This window comes from Psammomys obesus, unplaced genomic scaffold (genome assembly GCF_907164565.1).
Source record: "Psammomys obesus unplaced genomic scaffold, mPsaObe1.curated_primary_1811, whole genome shotgun sequence".
Lineage (NCBI taxonomy): Eukaryota > Metazoa > Chordata > Mammalia > Rodentia > Muridae > Psammomys > Psammomys obesus.
The window spans coordinates 1,774,074-1,793,764 of NW_026592636.1; the positions used below are offsets into that span (position 1 = coordinate 1,774,074).

A 19,691-nucleotide genomic window follows, 5' to 3' on the forward strand; every position below is an offset into this window, starting at 1 on the left:
ATTACTTAAGGGGAATGGCTCACCACTCAGATTTCTTCTTTAAAGATGCTATAGGAGCCTGGGGGTGACCTCAACTCATACAGTCAGGCTCACCTGGCTTCAGAGCCCAGGTCTGCCACTCAATGAGGAAGTGGACCCTGGAAGCGGTTGCCTAGCTGCCTCCAGGTAGAACAAGCTTAAGACAGCTGTGCGAGCTCAGTAGATTGTCCTAGGGTGCTCTGTCACTCTTCCACTACAGGTCACTGAGTTATTTCTGTGCCTCAGTGTCCTCACCGGGACTGTCCTCTGGTGCTGACAGCTAGAAAGGCAGGGCGTGGCCATGCAGGCAGGAGTGTCTGTGACTGGGAGAAATGTGATCTTGGAGTCATACCTGAAAGTCATGGGGCTTCATGGTCTCCTCCACAGGAGGTCAGGGGTCAAGGTGGATGGACAGGCATGGAGACCTGTGATGCCTCTTGGGACTCTGACACTGTGTGTCCTGCATGTCTTCAGCATGTGCAGTGTTGATGTGGCTGCTGAACCTTCCTCATCCTCACTGCAGTCAGGGAAGGGGAGGTACCAAAAAAGCCACTGGGACCTAGGAAGTGTAAGTGGGAAGCCCCACCCAGCAGACTCTGCTCCATCTTATTGGCCAGGACTTCAGCTACTCCTGGGAGAGGAGGGTTCTTGTGTGACCTCAGTGGCTCAGTGGAAGGTATCGATTCTCAAGTCATGCTTGGTCTAGTCAGGCATAGGGAAGAGAAGGAGCTCCTATATTTTACACTAGGACAGTATGTGTGACACATGGTAACTGATGACAGGTTGATGACTTTCAGCAGATCCCTGTCACGGTATTTCTTTTCATCCCTGTCCTCCTTCTGGAGCTCTACTTTCAGAGTGTACAAGTACTCTTTCTGTCATTACTGCGAGGAAAAGTGGCACAAGCTGATACAATCAGATAGGAACCAGGGACTGCTGAGCTGAACTCACTCATAATGACTCTTGGGAGAGTTAACTTAGGGTCCCTTGCAGCCTGCATTTGTCAGTCTGAGGGCCGAATCCTCAGGAGCTGAGGATCTCCCATTGTCCCACCTCTCGTAGTCTCAACACGTCCACAGAGGGATGCCTCCATCACACGATGCTAGGAGACCACAGCACATCCCCACCATGGAGGGAGCTGGCAGTCTACCTCCCTGTGGGCTCTCTGGCATGTGAGTACAGTACGATCCGTGTCCAGGAAGGCTCCAGACACTGGCCAGACAGAGAGGACCCTTCACGGAATACTCTCGCCCCTCCTGGAACGGGTGCTCTGTGGCCCCTCTGGTCTGTGTATGAGCCCAGGTGTCTCCAGGGTCCTTGAGGGAGCAAGGGACACAGCCACCCCCGGTACAAATACCACTCTGTAAAGTGACAGCCTCCTGACAGTCCCTTTCGTCAGTGTTCAGTTCATGTTCTGTAAGATGTTTTCATTCCCTAGCAGATTCCTAGGAGGACTGAGGAGAAAGCCACTTTGCTAGGGGGGACTGCCTCCCTGAGGTGGTTTGTGTTTATCTGGGAGGGGAAGGCAGTGAGGGTGCTGGCAACCTTCCCCCTCTGGCTCTGGTTTTAGACACTGGACTTGGCTTTAGCACTGCGCCAGAGCATTTGGTACACATTGACTCATGTCTTGGAAACCTGGTGGCCCCCTGCACACCTGTCTACCTTGAGGGAATCAAAGCACGAGGCTCTGTGTAGGGGTGTGTGTGTGTGTGTGTGTGTGTGTGTGTGTGTGTGTGTGTGTTGGTATGCCTGCCTGTGTGCACTACCAGGTTGGAGCCAGAGCTCAACCTCAGGTGTTTGTCCACCTTGACTTTTTAAAGAATCTTGTTTTAAAAGTTTTACCTTTATTATTTTTAGTTACATATTATGTGTGTGGGGGCAGGGTGTTCCCGTTAATGTTGGGGCCCTTACAGGCCAGAGGGGTTAAATCTCCTGAGTCTAGGGTTACATGTGTTGGCTGCTGAGAATCAAACTCATGTCCTTGAAAGAGCAGCAGGAGCTCTTAACCACTGAGTCATCTCTCCAGCCCCCCCCCCGACCACGTTTTTCAAAAAATGTGTATGGTGTATGTGTCTGATGTGTATATGAAATGCATTTGTGTGGTCTGTGTGTGTGTGACATGTGTATGGTTTGTGTGCATAAAATGCATGTGTATGGTGTATGTGTGATGTGTTTGTTCATGGTGTATGTGTGTGTGTGTGTTTGTGTAGTGTGTGTTTGTGGTATGTGTGTGTGTGATGTGTGTAGGAAATGCATGTGTGTGTGTGTCGTGTGCACACGCATATGTCATGGAACATATGTGGACTTCAGAGGCCATTTTTCAGAAGTTGGAAGAAGGGTCCCTTGGTGTTTCTTCTGTGCTGCATATGCCAGGCTAGCTGGCTTGTGAACTTCAGCCAATTCCCTTGTCTCTGCCTCCCATCTTGCCATAGGGTCCTAGGATTGCAAATGGCTGCCATGGCTAACAGTGTCACTGATGAGCCATCCTGCTGTCCCCTGCCTTGTTACATTTTTTTGAGACAAGGTCTCTCACTGACCTGGAGCTAGTCAATTAGACTAGAAGAGCTGCCCAGAAAGTCCCAGAGTTCTGCTTGTCTCTGCCTCACCACTGAGGGGATTCCAAAGTACACTACCTAGCATTTTCTTTATGGTGGACTCCGGTCCTCATGCTTACACAGCAAATACTGTGCCGACTGTTTCCGTAGCTCAGAGCATGAAGTTCCTCTAGAAAACACTTCTCCTCTGCTTGCTTGCTGCTGGGTTCATAGCCAGATGCTGAGATACAGAGCTGGTCCAGGGAAGGGGGAATGAGAAGACACAACACAGATGAATGCACACGCCAGGGCAGAGTGCCATGCTCCATGGAGCTAGGGATAAACAAAAGGATGTCTCAGTTGTCTGTTGGTGCCGTATGCCACCACAGAGGCAGCTTTGCCTTCTAGGAACCAACAAGATTCAGGGAGGTGAGCGTTAGCCCCAGTGTGTGAATGGAAAACCTTCATGGCCTGGGTTGTCGGTACCGAGCATGCTCTGTCAGGTAAAGAGGTCATCCCATGAGGCTGGTGCCGTGGGGAAAAGCAATCCCCCATCAAAGATGCTGACTTTGGCCCTGTTGAATATGGAAGGGTAGGAAGGAACCAGAACATGGAGCCCAAGACTTGATTTGTTGTTTGGCTGGTTTGGGTATTTTGTTTGTTTGGGGTTTGGTTTTTATGTGAATTTGTGTTTTGCTCTGTGTACCAGTGTGTGCCTGGTACCTGTAGAGACCAGAAGGGGGTGCTGCATTCCCTGGAACTGGAGCTACAGAAGGTTGTGAGCCACCACATGTGTGTTTGGAATTGAAGCCTAGCCCTCTGCCAGAGCAAAAATTGCTCTGGACTGCTGAGCCATCCCGCTAGTCTCTGCATTTTGAGGTAGGGTCTCAAGCAGCCCAGGCTGACCTCAGACTCACTCTGTAACTAAGGATAGCAGTGAACCACTGCTCTGTAGTCAAGTGCTTCTAACCGAGTTCTGAGTCTCAGAGTACTGAGTCCCATGGTGCTGAGTCCCAGAACTGATGGAGGCTTGAATGAGACTCCCAGGAGCACTTTTCTGGTCTTGCTGCCTGTGGCAGTGGTGAGCAGAGGAGCAGCCTTTGGACTTAGTCACGTCTTGGTTTTCAGTAGATGTGGTGTTCCCTCCAAATGGCCAAGGGGAGTTAATGCAATCCAGGTTGCTGTCTGTCGAGCCTAAGGTCCTTCATTATCTGGGTGGGATTTGTGTGACTCCAACGACCCTACGAGAGTAGAGTTCACGGTGATGAGATGTGAGAGAGACCGGACATGCCATAGCCAACTCTGACGCTGTGGTATGGGCTGTATCTGGGGCACAGGCACTGACATGCCCTTCAGGAGCCCCAGCAGTGTCTCAGCTTAGAAAATGGTCTAACCATTGCCCCCCTGGCCCCGGCTCTGAGTCACCACCAGGATCCTTCTCCAATACTGGAGGGAGGCATTTCTTGTGTTCCAGGCCCCCAGGGATATCTATCCTGGATTATGAACAGCCCAGATAGCTTCCTTCGGAGTCTTTGGAAGCCATTGTCCTGGTGGCATTCCTAAACTCTGTCAGAGCCCTTCTCTATTCTCCCTCCCAGACCTCCATGCTTAACAGCTACCAGCTTTTGCCTCATCCCTAAGTCCCCAGGGTACACATGGACATTTCCCTAGAGTTCCTTACAGCACCTTCATCTGTCACCTAATGCAGGGTCCAGGGCTCAGCCCTTCTTCTGTGATGGCTTTCTGCCTCTACGTTTCCATCTGTTGAGTGGGATAGCAACAGCCCCACTGCCCGCTGGCCCACGGTGGGGTTCTACTATGATAGATCACCAACAATTGAAACCTTATGAAATACAGAGGCATTTGAATAGTATTGGCAGCTCGACAGGATCTGGAATCATCACAGAGGTGAGGCTCTGGGCATGTCTGTAAGGGAGCTTCTAGATTAGGTCAGCTGAGGGGGAAGAACCATCCTGAATGGAGGAGTCGCCGTCCTGTGGGCTGGGATCCAGACCTGGCTAAAAAGGAAAGAATTAGCTGAGCCAGCATTCAACTCTCGCTCTGCTTCCCGACTATGGATTCAGTGTGGCCAGCTGCCCTCACACTTGTGCCACCAGGCCTTCCCACCACGATGAACTGTGCCCTCAAGTTGTGAGACAGCATAAACGCCTCTTATTCCAAGTTGGCTCTGTCAGGCATTTGTCATCGGTGAGACAAGCCACTAATTCAGATATCTAGTGTCTCTGACCTACACAGCTCAGCCACACTTCTGTTACCCATACTCAGAATTCACACCAACCCCTTTGGGGGCAAGATCAGCCAACAATCAGCCTGAGAGGATGAAGTGCTAATGGCCTCGAGGCATAGATTAGAACTGTGTAGAATCCACAGCCATAGCACCCTGGATGCACTTATTCTTATCTGATCTTGGGAGTTAAGCAAGGCCAGCCTTGGTTAGTGCTTTGATGGGAGAGGAAAATGGCCTAGTGTTCCCAAGGTCACATCATGCGATTGTAATCCAGGGAGCATCTGTGTCCATCCAATCTGGGTCTGATGGTAATAGACAGGGCACCCAGGGAATGTGCTCAGCAAGCCTTCGGTTTACATCTGACCATTATCCCCTCTGTTGTCTTGTCTTTCTGTGACTTCCTGCTGAGTCCTGACTGGGTCAAGCATGACCTCAGGAAGACCCTCTTCCCATGAAGTACTCAGCAGCAGTGCCATTAAAGCCTACTTCTCTCCAAGGGAAGCGGGTAGAACAGGCAAGCTAACTGGACAGGGGCGTGGGGCATCTTTCCTGTGTTCTTGGCTCTGGCTGCTCAGGCAGACACACCCCCGTGTTCCATGCTCCCCCAGGCACAGTGCATGCATTTCCAGTTGAGCCTTTGTATTAAATTGTGTTTCAGGATGCCTGGCATCGCTCTCCATCTCTTCTATAGTTTCCATGCTTCTTGTCAATCAAAACAAGGGAAATGTGCCACTCAGCTCTGCTAGAAAGGAATTTACCAGCTCAGAGCATCATCACCCCTGACCCTCCAAGAGTTAGGAGGGTCAGCTCTCTGCATTAGGGCAGGGGAATTATCTGCCTTTGAAGACAGTCTTCCAGCCAGCACCCAGGGCAGAACCCCAGGGTCTCCCTGTCATTATCACAGACACAGGAGATACTTGACCCCTGTGTACCCAGTGTTTTCTGTCTGGTCATCTCTTCAGCAACTGTAACCTAAAAATGTCAACCACATGGCCAGCACAAGGATTCTGGTTGAGGGGAGTGCTGCCCCCTGGGGGCATCTAGAAGTGGGTGCAGGGCTCCTGATTGTCACAGGAAATACCATTCCTTTGCGTCAGCTGGGGATTAGCTCCAGGACCCCCTTTTCCCCAGACACTGAGCCCCCTGACACTCCAGTCCCTTCTGTAGCATGTCACAGTCTTTTCATGCAAGTCTCACAATTTTCCTACATGGTTTAAGTCGGGTCCCAATCCCAATCGTAACACCCAGTGCAGCGCATGTTCTGCAAACATTATTAAGGTGAATTGTTGTTGCTGTTGTTTTGTTTTTTTTTGGGGGGGGGGTGAACATCGAGACAAACAAACCTGTTCACATTCAGTGCACATACAGTAAACTCCAAGTATGGTCTTTACAATTTTTTAACGTTATTAATTTTAATTTTGTCTATGTGTAGGCACGTACCAATTAGCATAGGTACCTGTAGAGGCTAGAGACATTGGATTCTCCTGGAGCTGGAGTTGCAGGCACTTTAGAGCTACCTGACATGATTACTGGGAACCCAACTTGGGTCTTCTGCAAATGCAGCAAGTACCCTTAACCACTGAGCCCTCCCTAGGCCCTATATTTCAAATATTTTCAGACATGCTTTAGGTTGATAGAATCTGTGGGTGTGGAAGCCATAGCTGTGTGAGGCCTGGTGTAGCTAGGAGGCAAGGGTACTCAAAGCCATGCCATATCCAGAGCAATCCATTCATCAGCACCATGGGGTGCATGGTCCAGCAAGCAGAGCCTGACTGGTGAAATGCCTAGAGCGTTTCTACCTAAAATGATACTGGCTAGAAGGAACTAGGAATGTAGTATGAGATGGCTAAGTAATGAACTATTCTGCAGTCTGAGGAGCTCAGCTTGGGCCTTTCATGCCACTCAGCGCAGGACACAGGGGCATGTGGGTCCTTCCAGGAACTGGGACAGCATGGTCATGTCATAACTATCAAGAGTCTCAGGCACTGTCACTGTGCAGCCCTAGTCTATCCTCTGTCCTCCACTTGCTGTGCAGTGATGGGTCCTCACCTTAGCATGATGTCCAGAAGCAGGAGATGTCTTGTTTGAGGTCCCTGAGATGGTGTCCAGTCGGCTTGGATAATCTGGGGCCTTCTCAACCCAGGCAGCAACAAAGCAGGGTATCCTATGGGACATAAATTCCTCAGACATACCAAAATGGACTTCTAGACAAACAGCAGAGGCCAAGGCGCCTGGCCAGCATTTCTGATCAGGGTTAAGGAAGGATGTTTGCAGAAGTATCTCTACCCTACTCTCACTGTATCCCTACACTATGGACTTTGCTGCAGACCACATTATAAATGGGGAACTGAGGCTCCTCAGAGAACCTTTGATCAGAAGGATAGGAAAGAATGGAGGCTCAGGTTTGTCTTGTCTGTCTCAGGGACAGGAGTGTGGCTCAGTGGTGGAAGGTTCGTCTAACATGTGTGAGACCTTGGAATTCATCCCCATCATTGCAATGAAGCAGAAAGAGGAGGAGATGGGAGGACAAGGAGTGGGGAGGGATGTTTTAAGTGCTCCATAGCCTCTGCCTGTCCGGGAGTGGACATGAGAGAGGGACATTCCAGAAAATATGTCTGTGGCGTGAAGGGCTTTACATTCATCCAGCCTTTTAGTGTATTCATACTAGTCTTGCAGAAAGTTGCTTTTCTCAATCCCTCTTCCTGAAAGGCACTCTGGGATGGGAGGCCACAGAGTCTCCCAGGATGCCCCACCAGAGCTTCCTTGCCAAGCTGCAGGCACCTCCTCCTGGCTGCTTTGCATAAGGGGCTATTTTAACTGCTGACAATCGGAGGCTGTCATGAAATCTGTCGCTGCCTTCCACATGTCCCAAGGGGTGTATGAAATGAAATTTCCAGAGATTTTCCCCCTTTTCTATGTAGATTTTTCAGAGTGGCATTTTTAGGGCATATCAGCTTAAATGGTATCTTGTGCTGAGGGCTCAGAGCCACCTCCTGGGAAAAGGAGATCCCCAATTAACCTGGGATGTGTGCCATGAAGGAGCACCGATTCAGAACATCCATTAAGGCAAGCATCTTGTTCTCCAGGTGAGGCAGGAGTGCCCAGAGTCCCTGTGAGAAGATCCCTCTTGGTCACTGCCCTGTCTGGGGCTGGATGGGGGTTCCCCAGTGCAGATCAGCTCTTTGCACTATGCTAGCAGCCTCTGGGAGGCACTAACTTAGCATTCTCTGTAGAACCCATCACAGCCAGACCAAGCAGATGGAGGTACCAGTTTTCCAATGTTCGCTCATTTACCAGAGATACTGGGTACCCACGTGGCCAGGTTGTCATAGGAGCCAGGGATCTGTTGGCACAGTGAAATCAGAAGTGGAGAAAGAAGATTCTAGAAAATGCAAAGGCCCTGAGATGCAAATCAGTTCATATTCTAGGAGCAAAGAGAGAAGACACTGGTCAGGGATGAGGGTGCAGGAATGAGCAGGGCCAGTAGCATCGCTGGACTCCCATTCCTTCAAAGTCACTAGGGACCATGGTTGGACTGGTGGCACAAATCATCAGGAAGCAGGGAGACAGGAAGCCACTTCACCAGTCCAAGTCAGAGATGGTGGACACTTGGAGCAGGTTGATAATGAGTGCTGAACCTGAGATGCTACAGATATTGTGGGCAGCCACTGTATGAAGAACTCTGATGCTGGGTGAGAACGTAGGCCTGGCTGTAAACTAGGTCTTAGAGAAACTTTCTATACAGTTAAGGAAGTAAACTGTTCTCTCTTGACTGGCCAGCTTGTCTGCCCCTTTATCATCCACAAAGGGGTCTTCTTTTTAGTCAAAGGCATGGATTCTATATTGTGTGTGTGTAGAATGTCCAGGTGTATACATTTGTGTGTGAATTCCAAGAATCTGCCTGTCTCTTCCTCATTCATTGCTGAGGCTACAGGCATGTGTGGCCGTGACGGCCTTTACATGAGCACTGGGGATATGAACTCAGGTCAGATCCTCACCCCAGCCCCTGAGCCCCCTATGTTGTGTTCTGTCCCTGATTTTCTCTATTAAGCTGTCTTCTTTCTTCCTCTTGGTGAGTCTGGGCCTCATCCAGATGAGGTCCCCACTCAGTGTTTGTTTGTTATCAGACCTCTGCTATACGCATCTCTCAGGACTCTTGGTGCTACTGGCAGAGATGTAGCTGCACAGGGCTAGAGCCTAGAGTGGAGAGAACAGAGGAGTAGCCTGCCATGTACAATTGAAAAAGCCACATGTGTCTGTGACAGCCAGCCTTTCTCCGGTGACACTGTGCGACAAGCATTCCCCAGTGTCAAGCAAGGAACAGCAAGGACAGTTCACATTCTTGCCACATGTCTGTGCCATATGCACACTGGTCCCTCAGGGTCCCTGGTTTGAAAGCAGTGGTGCTCCCAATGTGGGCTTCATGCTCATGGGCAACTGTCCCTCAATGCTCTTGGGATGTTGCACATATAATGGATTGCTGCAGTGGCTTTGACATTGGCTAGAACTAATGCCCACCAAGAGCCGGAGAAATGGCTCAGTGGTTAAGAGCACTTGTTGCCCTTTCGGAGGACCCAAGTTTAATTCCCAGCATCCATGTCCAGTGGCCTACAACAGTGCCTGCAGCTCTAGTCACAGGGAATCCAGTGGCCTCCACTGGCTCTACAACACACGTGACATACAAATACATACATAAGTATTTTTTATAATATTAGAAAGAGATCTGTTGGCTCAGAGAGCCAAGGAAAGAAATAAATGGGAGCACACACTGAGGTGAGGAACATGAAAAACTACCCCTGATCTCACACGGAGGAAGCTTCTCCAGCATCTAATCTGCACAATGTCTCACACACACAAGCTAAGGGTCACTGGGTAGTACTGATGGGGTCAGAGACCAGCGTGATGCTTAGATCACCAACCTGGACCACATCTGACATTCTCACAGGTTAGGGGTATGCCCTAGCCACCACCTTGCTAGGAACCCCATGTGGCAAAGAGAAATGGCTAACTCTTCAGGGATGAGATGTGGGCATAGGATCTATGGTGGAACCATCCCGTGTCTGACTGCTTCCTCATGATCACTGCCTCCAGCCATCAATGAACCAGTGTACACGGCTGATCCATAAATGTATTGTCCAGGCCCTTGTGCTATCAACAATAGGAGGTGAAACTGTATCAGCATGGAAATGACACTAAGTGGGGTCTGTGTGTTACAAGTAAGAAGTTTCTGGGGCTCCAGCCATGTTCTGGCTCTCTGTTCCCTCCCTGGATCCTGTGCTGCCCTGCCTGTGTATCATCTCATAGAGCAGACCACCCTTGGAGGCCTCAGAAGTAGAAATCACAGCAGCAGGGCAAGGACCTCACACCAGATAAGCTCGAGGGGTGCGGGTGGGGTGGGGGTCCAGTCAGGGTCCCATGCCAACTACTGGTGCCCAGAACTGGAGACTGTGCTGGTCTCAGCTGCCCATGTGGCTGGGGATTGGGAAATGATGGACCCCCGGAGGATGAGGGAAACCTGTGGTTGGCCCTCTGAGTGGATCTACCAGGTCTGCCAAGAAGCAACAGCAGGGCCACCTGCTGCCATGTGGATTGTGATATGTCAGGTTCAAACAAGCTAGTGCTTCCTAGAAGACCCAGTATAAGTACATCTGTCCTGACCATTGTCCAGTATGGGCCTCGGGCCTCCTTCTACATCCTCCCCTGCAACCTGACTGTTCTAGGGTTTCTTACTTGTACCCTGTGTCTGTACCTTTGCATCTTACCTCTGCACCACTTCAAGAAGTGCTTGACGCACAGTGTATAATATAGAGCTTATGAAGTGAAAACACTGTCAGTGTGGGATGGGTCCCCAGAGCCATCAAGCCCACCCATCTCTCCCAGGCCAAAAGTGAAGCCGGGCGACGGCATGTCCACAGTGTGGCCATCTGGGGTTTAAGATGGCTGGCTTGGAGGCCCACACTGCTTCTCATGGGCTGTGTGACTTTAGAAGGCCGGCGGAAGGCAGAGGTCTGAACCTAAGGTGTGACATGTGATAGCTATAGCCAAAACACACTTGGCATGTGCTGCCTGCTCAGCCCGCCTCACCTCCGACCACTCCGACTACTCCATGTGAGTAGGCCCGGTGTGGTCCCCACGTCACAAGTGAGAAGACAAGATGTGCAGCCAGTTGGTGACAGCTGACCTCTGAATTCCACCAGTCTAGCTTCAGAACCTTGTCTCTCTCACCACCTCTGCTGCTTCTGCAAGGTAGAGGCAGGAAATGGGCGGCCTGGTGGGTGCTGTGTGAGGACCACCACAGTGATGATGCAGATCGCTCGCAAAGCACCCTGTCAGCAGAGAGCGGCTAAGCAAATCTGCTACAGGGATGGGGATGACTAGGGGATGGTGGTGGTGATGGTGATGGTGATGATGGTGGTGGTGGTGATGGTGATGATGGTGGTGGTGATGGTGATGATGGTGGTGGTGGTGGTGATGGTGGTGGTGGTGGTAGTGGTGGTGGTGATGGTGATGATGGTGATGGCGGTGGTGATGATGGTGGTAATGGTGATGGTGATGGTAGTGGTGATGGTATTGATGGTGATAGTGATATTGATGGTGGTGGTAATGGTGATGGTGGTGGTGGTGGTGATGATGATGGGGACAGTGCTTATCCACATGTATGTTCACACACAATATGTACACATTAACCTGTGTTCACATGTTCAAATACACACCCACACATACCTGTTTACACAGTCTTTTCTTACCTACATACACATGCACACATTTATGCGCACATGTATACAATTGCATGTATAAAGACGCACCCATGAATACATGCACTTTCACACATGTATTTGTGTATTCATGCCCATGGAACCTATTCACACATGCTTAGCCACACAACCTTATGTGTTTGCATGTATACATATGTACATCTTTACTCATACGCATGCTCATATGAACACATGCACACACCCACATAATTCAGTCATCACAAGCTCTCTCGTGTACACATGTACATACACATTCATATGAGGTACTCGAGCACATACGAACATGTATGCAGGAATGCATGAGCATGTACACAGGCTCCCATGAACATGTACACAGGCACATGTACACACACATACATTCTACTATGCATTCCCCTCTCTGCTCTTGGCCCTGTGCCCTCCAGCCCAGCTGAGGCCCTGCCCACTCTCAGCACCCACTGGTTTCCTAGACAACCAGCCCAGAACAGCTACCCAGGGTGGAGGCGACCACAGCAACTCAGAGCAAAACTAGTAATGGGCAGCGTCTGGCCCTGTGGTGGCTGTGCCTCATGTCTCACTGCCCTTCCTACCCCTGCTGCGTGTGGCCTGAGCATGGATGTCTTGGGGCAAGTCAGACCTTCACGTGTCCCTCCATGGTGACCTGACCCCTAGGTACTACATCCTGCCACAGAAGGCCAGCATACCTGACTCCTTCACCCACCCCTGAGGTCCTGGCCACCTGCTCCTCCGGTCTCTTTCTAATCCCTTCTCTTACGTCACTCGTGAACCCCGAACAAGGTCGGGAGAGCAGCAGGGCCACACCTGGGCACCTCTGCTCTAGATGGGAAGTGTGAAGCAGGCATGCACAGCTTACCTGGATCGGTTCCCAGCCCAGCTAGTGCTCCACGCTTGTGAGTTCACACTCCAGTGCCCTGTGGACTATCGTTATTTGCTCCTTCTGTGATGGGGCCTTTGGCTAGTTCAGCAAGCCCCGATGAGCTGGGGAGCCGTGGCCAGAACTGACAGAGCAGACTTAGTAATGCTGGTGGAGGAGAGGTCTAAGATCAAGGGCTGTGTCTGGTGGACAACCTTCCTGCTGGGGACTCTGCCTTACCCACAGGTGCTCAGGCATCACTGGGTAAGACTGGGCAGGCTGCCAGTTCAGGTCTCTCTTTTTATTCTTAGTAAGCCACTTACTGTCCCAATAGGGCCCCATCCTCATGACCTCACATAAGTCAGGAGGATGATTCAGAGAAACCAGGCAATGCCCCATCCTGCAGCCCTGAAGGCTGCACAGAATGTAGGTCCCTGACCCAGCCTACGGACAGAGAGAAGGAAGGCACTGGCAACCTGCTAATTTGAGCCTGGGTGACATGGAGTGTGCATATAGTTTGGTCTTGGTGGTGCCTTCCATCAAACGTACTCAGTCATCCCCACCCTCTCTGTGAACAGATGCCCACGGGTTATGCATGAGAGGGACAAGGCTGTTGTCACCAATTCAGATGGCGACAGTATGGGACAGACAGGAGTAAACAGAGGGCGACAGCCCTTTCGGTATCTTACGTCTGCAGTCCAGCGTTTTGCCGCTCAGTGTCCTTTCTCTGTACATGCAGTATGTTCTAGCTGTCTTCTGTTGCTGTAGTAAAACTATTACCCAAATCAACTTCTAAGGGAGAGGAATTATTTTATTTTAAACTTCTAGGTCATGATCCATCACTGAGGGAAATCAAGGCAGGAACTCAAGGCAGAGCCCTGGAACCAGGCCTGCTCACTGTTCCATGCAGCATTCCTTGCCACCGACCAAAGAACTCCCTATCAGCCAAGGCAGCGCAGCAGACATCCTGGAGGAGCCTGCCTGCTTGCTCACTCAGCTGCCTTTCTCACACAGACTAGGACCACCTGCCCAGGAAATGGTGTTGTCTACCATGGGCTGGGCCCTCCAACATCAATTAAAACAATCAAGACAATCCCTGATAGATATGCCCCTAGACCAACCTGATAAGGATAATTACTCAGTTGAGACTCTGGCGGGTGAATCTAGGCTGTGCCACATCGATGGCTAATGTTAAGTTTGAGTGACAAGTTTATATTCCTGACAGCTTCACTTTGGGCCACCAGTTTACTCTTTGAAAGAGTACATTTTCTAGAAGAGAAATTGCTTGTTTTGTTTGCAAATGCCATTGCTCTCTACTTGCATTGTGAGGGGACATTCTGGCAATTGTTGACACATTTCTGTTGCTGGCCTTCATGCTGTGCGGCTTCAATACCAGACCGAGCAGTGGTAGATTAAAGATGTAAAACACACAGCCTGACATTTAAACTACCAAGATGCCTCCAACTTTAACTTAAAGAAGATAGTGGGACCTACAGTCTGGCCAGGCTTTTGATGGTGGCAGAGGGGCCACACGTGTGTCCCTCTCACTAGGTTTCCATGGTGGTATTTGACTATGTACCCCAGCGGTGCTCACAGTGAGGCCTGGTACACAGAAGCATCTGGTGAGTGTCAAGGAGGGTGGTGACGATGTCATGGCTGAGCGAGGCATTGTAAGCGGGAGCTTTGGGTGTTCGAGAAAGGGATTCAAATGGAAGGTGACACAGAGGAACAGAGACACAGTAGGAACCGAGTCCTAGGACCACAGTTGCCCTGATTGTCAGTGAAGGAAGACAGCAGGAGACGCTGGAACAAAGAAGTCCCAAAGTGGAGCCCAGTATGACAGAGGTTTGATTTTTTTTTTTTTTTTTTTACCCTCCTCATGTAATACACATGACACTTCCATCCACCCTGACACACAGGCCCAGGCCTTGGGTGTGTGTGCTTGTGTGGAAGCCAGAACTCAATATCTAGTGTCTTTCTATTGGCTCTCCACCTTATTTTTTGAGACAAGCCCTCTTGCTGAACCTGGAGCTCCCCAGTTAGGCCAGGCTGGCTAGCTGGCGAAAGCTCCAGGGCTGGCCCACCTCTGGGTCCTCTGTGCTGGGATTTGCACATCCTTGTGCCTGGCTTTCTACACGGGTGCTGGGAACTATCTTGATTCTAATGCTTCTGTGGCAGGCACTCAGGTACCAGGTGAGCCTTGGACCTCTTCATTCTACTGTGGATGCTCTACCCCCTGGGGCCTGAGGCTTGAGCTGGAAAATAGGGAAAGGAGAAGAGGACAGTGGAGGGAGCCCAGCTTGGGAGCACATCCATCCCTTTAGGAGAACTAATCATGTACCAGGGAAACTGGGATCTGCAGTTCTAGCTCCTGCCTCAGGCATGCCTCCTCTCCCCCCACAGGAGGGGACACTCACTCTGTAAGAAGGGAGGTGCTCTGTCTCTGCCTCTAAGTGTAATAAAGGCCCGGGGCCTCTCTCAGTAACCTGCATTGGGAGGGGTCAGTAAGAGAGGGGAGAAACAGAATAGAGGCTCACCTCACTCACCTCAGCCATTTGCTCATTTTCTCCCAAAGTTCCATGCAACCTTAGAAGGAGGCGGGGCAGGGAATCTTGTCTGTGAGGGGAAATACCTTGACATTCACTGTGCGCTGTGTGGTGTTTCTAGCATCTGCGTCTTCGCGGTCCCCCCTCAGCCCTGTGCCATCTGCTAATCTAATTACAACAGTCATATCATTTCCCACCGATCTTATGTGTGAATCTGCTGAGTCAGGAAATTGAGGTTTAATTAGAAGCGTTAATCATGTGTGCTTAGTTTTGCCTTTTTCTTTCTTTCTTTGTTTTTTTTTTTTTTTTTTTTTTTTTTTTTTGTATGGAAGGCAACTGTCCTCAGGATATTTGTTCATCCTGATCATGTCTTTCTGGGATAAAGCCATCACTGGAGGTTCTCAAGATGTCCAGAGGCCTGCCAGCCTGGGTAGCATCCTTTGGGCATGCAGGTCTAGCAGGTTCCACATGAGGTGGCTGTCGCTATCCTGGCTGGAGGCTTACCCCTTGCCCCTCTGTGAATGGGCACAGGATTCCACTCATGTTTTAGGGTGAGCTCTTTGGCTCTGTGGTCAGCTCAAGGTTCACAGCACCCCCACATTTTGCAGACTTGAGCCCCCAAATTAGCCACATCTCCCAGGTATGTCCCTAGTGGGTGTCACTATGCCTGGGGCGAGTCAGGGAGACCCAGCCTTTTGCCCATGCAGGATGTGGGATATGGCTTTGCTGAATGACGTCTCTCTTCCCTCTGCAGAAACCCGTGCGGACCGCAGCAAGAAGCTCTTCCGGCATTACACGGTGGGCTCCTATGACAGCTTTGATGCTGCGAGGTAAGGCATGCTTCTGCCTTCTGGGGACCTCCAGCCTCAGGTGCTCCTGCATGCCTGAGCATGTGGGGGGCAGGGAGCAGGAGGGGAGTCGTCGCCTTCTGTGCAGCCCTAGGATTCTCCTTGTTGTTTATGCAGCACCTCTGCTGGGGTTGTGGCAGCCATCATCTTCAAGAGGACTGTTATAGCCAGGGTCTGCGTGCAATTGCCTGTGGAGGAAGCCCCTGTGAGAGGGCAACATACTTTAAGGAGGAGAAAAGACTATCTTTGTTGAGAGAAAGCAATAGAGATAGGGAAAGCGGCCCAGAGTTGGGGGGCCTGGAGCAGAATGATGGGCGTCCTCCCACAAGTATTTAGGCCTGTCTAAATACTGTCTCTGGGCTTCCACCCCACCTGCGTGTGTCCGCATCCTTGTGGAGCCTCCTCCCAGATGGAATTTTGTTCAGGACATCTTGCTGTCCTTGATGGGTAGGACTCCAGGCAGGCTCACAGGGGTTGGGAGTCTGCAAAGCTGTGTGTTTCTCATGGTATGGCTGCCACAGGGTACAAGATGGACTCTTCCCATAGAAGCCTTGCTCGAGCAACTGCTGTTGCATGGACTTCTGGGTCTCTGTGTCCTGGCCCCCTACCTCTGGGTGGGGCCAAAACTGTATCAGTGACTCCATCGGCAGGCCAAGCCTGATACGCTGCTTCTCCGTGGAGGCCACTGTTCCCTTTGCCTCGGTCAGCTGCAATGGTGCTGAGTGTCCTGGGTGTGAAATGTCTGTCCCTTTCTCTGTTGCAAGCCAAAGCTCTTATGCCACCCTGGCACAAAGGTCTACAGGGAATGCTTGGCCTGAAGTAGGTTCTTCCTGGATATAGGAATCAAAGATGTGTGTGTAACTTGGGAAAGGAAAAGCTGTAAGGTACATGACTGTCCTCCGCCCAGCCCTGCTGGGCAGCTGGACTTGGAGCCAGAAGGCTGGGAAGTTCTCATCCAGATCCCATCTGAAGAGGGCCATCTTAGGAGGGTCCAGCACCCTGCTCTGGGCTCCTCCCTACTGCATGGGGATCTGGTGGACAGCTCTTGCCTGTTCCCACAAGCCCTTTCTCTTGCCTGGTTACTGTTGTTGAGACGAGAGTCCCCAGTGTGTGCTTTGCCATTTTGGGGTACAGAATTCAGAGTGGTTGGCACTTGATAAGGTGGTGCAGCCACCCCCTCTGACTGGTTCTGAAACCTCGCCACTGTGAAGGAAGCCCCACCAGCACCCCTTCGCGTGGATCCCTCTACACAGCTACCGGCATCCCAGAGTTTTCTGTCTGTGACTCAACCCACTGGAATTTCATGTAAACCAACTGTTCCTACAGATGTCGGGATTTTACCCATTGGTGGATGCTTGGGTGACATCCACCATGATGAATGCTGCCGTGCCGCCGCCCTGGATCATTCTGTCTGAACGAACATCTGTCAGTTCTTAGGTCATGTGCTGAGGAGCACAGCTGCTGTTTGATTTGGTGTTAATGCTGGCCTGTCCTTTACCATTCTCAAAAACAAGATGGGCTGGACTGGGCTGGACATGGTGGCACTTGCCTGTAATCCCAACATTCTGGAGGCTGAGACAGGAAGGTGATGAGTTCAAGGCCAGCCTGAGCTACCTAGTGAGACTGTCTCAACAGAAAAGAGGGGGAAAGAGCTCTATCAAGAATCCCATGTCCCCTCCGGGGGACAGTGGAGGCACCTCCAGGTCTCTCTCCATTGTCTACTGCCCTTTTTGTTGTTTTCTAGGGGAACTGGGAATAGTAAATGGAGCCCAGTATATGCTAGGCAAGTGCTTGTGCTAACATTGGTCTACACCCCAGCTTCCACTGCCTGCCTTTCTGACCTTGGTGTCTCCAGTATGACCTGTGACCTGGCCCTGTGCACAGCCTGGAAAGGGAACTCAGGGCCAGTGGCTTCTGGAAAGTCTGTTCAGGATGGACCCTTAATAGGTGGCCACAGTCAATAGCCTCAGCCCATATGTCCATCTAACAAAGAAGGCCCAGGCAGAGCCAGCGGGCCGTAAGTCCCAGGGAGGTCTGGGAAAGCTGTTACCGTGGCTACTTGAAGGCCTATCGAGGCAGGGAACAGTGGGCTGTGTGTGCAGGAACAAAAACCTAAGGTGGAAGGCTCCAAGCAGTGGCCACTCTCAGACTGTGCCTTTGATGAAGCAAGTCCGGGGCACAGAGCCATGGACAGGTGGCCTTGCTGTGTGCGTGTCCATGGGGGGTGGCTGTGTGGGTATACTCTAGTCATGGCCACCTCCCCACAGAGCAATTCAGATACCTAACTTGGAAAGCAGAGAGGACAAAGTAGGGCTAGGGACAGGGTCCCACAGCAGAGGCACATGACAAAACAAACCTTAGGATGGAGCTCAAGTCAGCTGAGCTCCATCAAAGCCACATGGGATTCACATAGCAATCCAGCCATGGGAGCAGGGCCAAACTGGGACCAACTGGCAGCCTCTGAGCAAAGGGTAGAAGACTCTAGGTTAACAGTTAGGAGTCAGCCCAACTCTTCCACGGTGAAGGGTCAGACAAGCTTGGGCCTCCCATTTCAACAAAAGAAACAAGAGTCGCATCTCTACCATCCATCTGTCATCTCATCAGCATCAGCCACCATGCCCCAGTCACATCCTCAACCTTGTAAACAAGGTCACTGTCAGTGTGATAGAAAACCATGGAAACTGAGAACGAGGCCAAGTGCTGGGGTAGAGTCCTCAGCCTCCAGAGCACTTCTGTGTGAGGCCATGTGCCTGGGACCACCTGAGGTCAAGATGTTTCTATTCACAGTGGCCTGGGGTAGGAGCCTGTGAGGAGGAGTCTTGGTGAAGATGGACTTCTTGCTGCTGAAAGCATCATTGGGAGGGAAAATACTGCTCCTGTGACTGACAAAAAAGCCATGGAGCTTGCTCATACAGATGCAGCAATTAGGCAGGGAGCCAGGCTTTGACCTTGGCAGGGACCTGCAAGGCACATAGTTATCCAGGAGTTTGTGGGTGGAAAGACAGAATGGTCTCCCATGCCATAAAACCTCAATGCGCATGTGGCCCTGGTGGGGACATTAGAGATTGGCCATCTCTCATCTGGCTGAGCAGACAGCAACCGTCCTGAGGGGCGGGCAGCCGCAGTGCAGAGCATTCATCAGCTCATTAGGAAGGGCCAAAAGCAAAGCGGGAGACCCAGGCACCATACCACCCCACTGGTCAATTAGACACTCTGTGTGCCTGTGCAAGCACCAACAGCTGAGGCCACCTTGCATTACTTTAGCAGATACTAATGTAATTAAAGAAAAATGTAATGGGAAGTAAGGCTCAATGGAGACATTTTCCAAGTCAGTTGGAAGCTTTCTCTCCCTTCCCATCCCTTCATGTGTCGAGTTAGCGCAGAGGCTCAGTGCTGAAGAGAGGAGCAGTTAAAGCAAACCTGGGCATTACTATGTGTGCCCACTTGCTCCACCTGATTCTTGCCTTAGGATTCTCTTCCATATGCAAGGGAAACATGAGAGGGATTTAGAAATAGACACAGTAGACAGAATCAGACAGCAGAGGTCCTGGGGCCACCACCGTACAGGACTTTGCAGCTATCTCAACAGGAGCTGAGAGCTGTAAGCCCTCATTCCTCATTAATCAGGTCCCTGCCTCATCATCATGGAGCACCAGGTGGGCAGAGGGACCTCAGGGGTTGCTGTATACTAAACAGGCTCCATTCACCCACCCATTTTTTTCTACCACCCCATCCACTCATATATTCATCTGTAAATAGATACATACTTACATGTATACATCATTCATGCACTCAGTATTCATGCATCTATCTGTCTATCTGTCTGCCTGTCTGCCTGTCTGTCTATCTATCTATCTATCTATCTATCTATCTATCTATCTATCTATCT

General features: G+C 50.8%; 1 protein-coding gene across 4 annotated transcripts in view; it reads left to right on the plus strand.

The window, feature by feature from the left end:
• Shank2 (SH3 and multiple ankyrin repeat domains 2) overlaps nucleotides 1–19,691 on the plus strand; it is a 435,405-nt gene that overhangs the window by 250,448 nt on the left and 165,266 nt on the right. For all 4 annotated transcript variants that reach the window (XM_055614761.1, XM_055614759.1, XM_055614760.1 and 1 more), the window contains one exon: nucleotides 15,709–15,784. In XM_055614761.1, coding sequence (XP_055470736.1) covers nucleotides 15,709–15,784 — 76 coding nt within the window. The remainder of the gene's footprint in view (nucleotides 1–15,708; nucleotides 15,785–19,691) is intronic.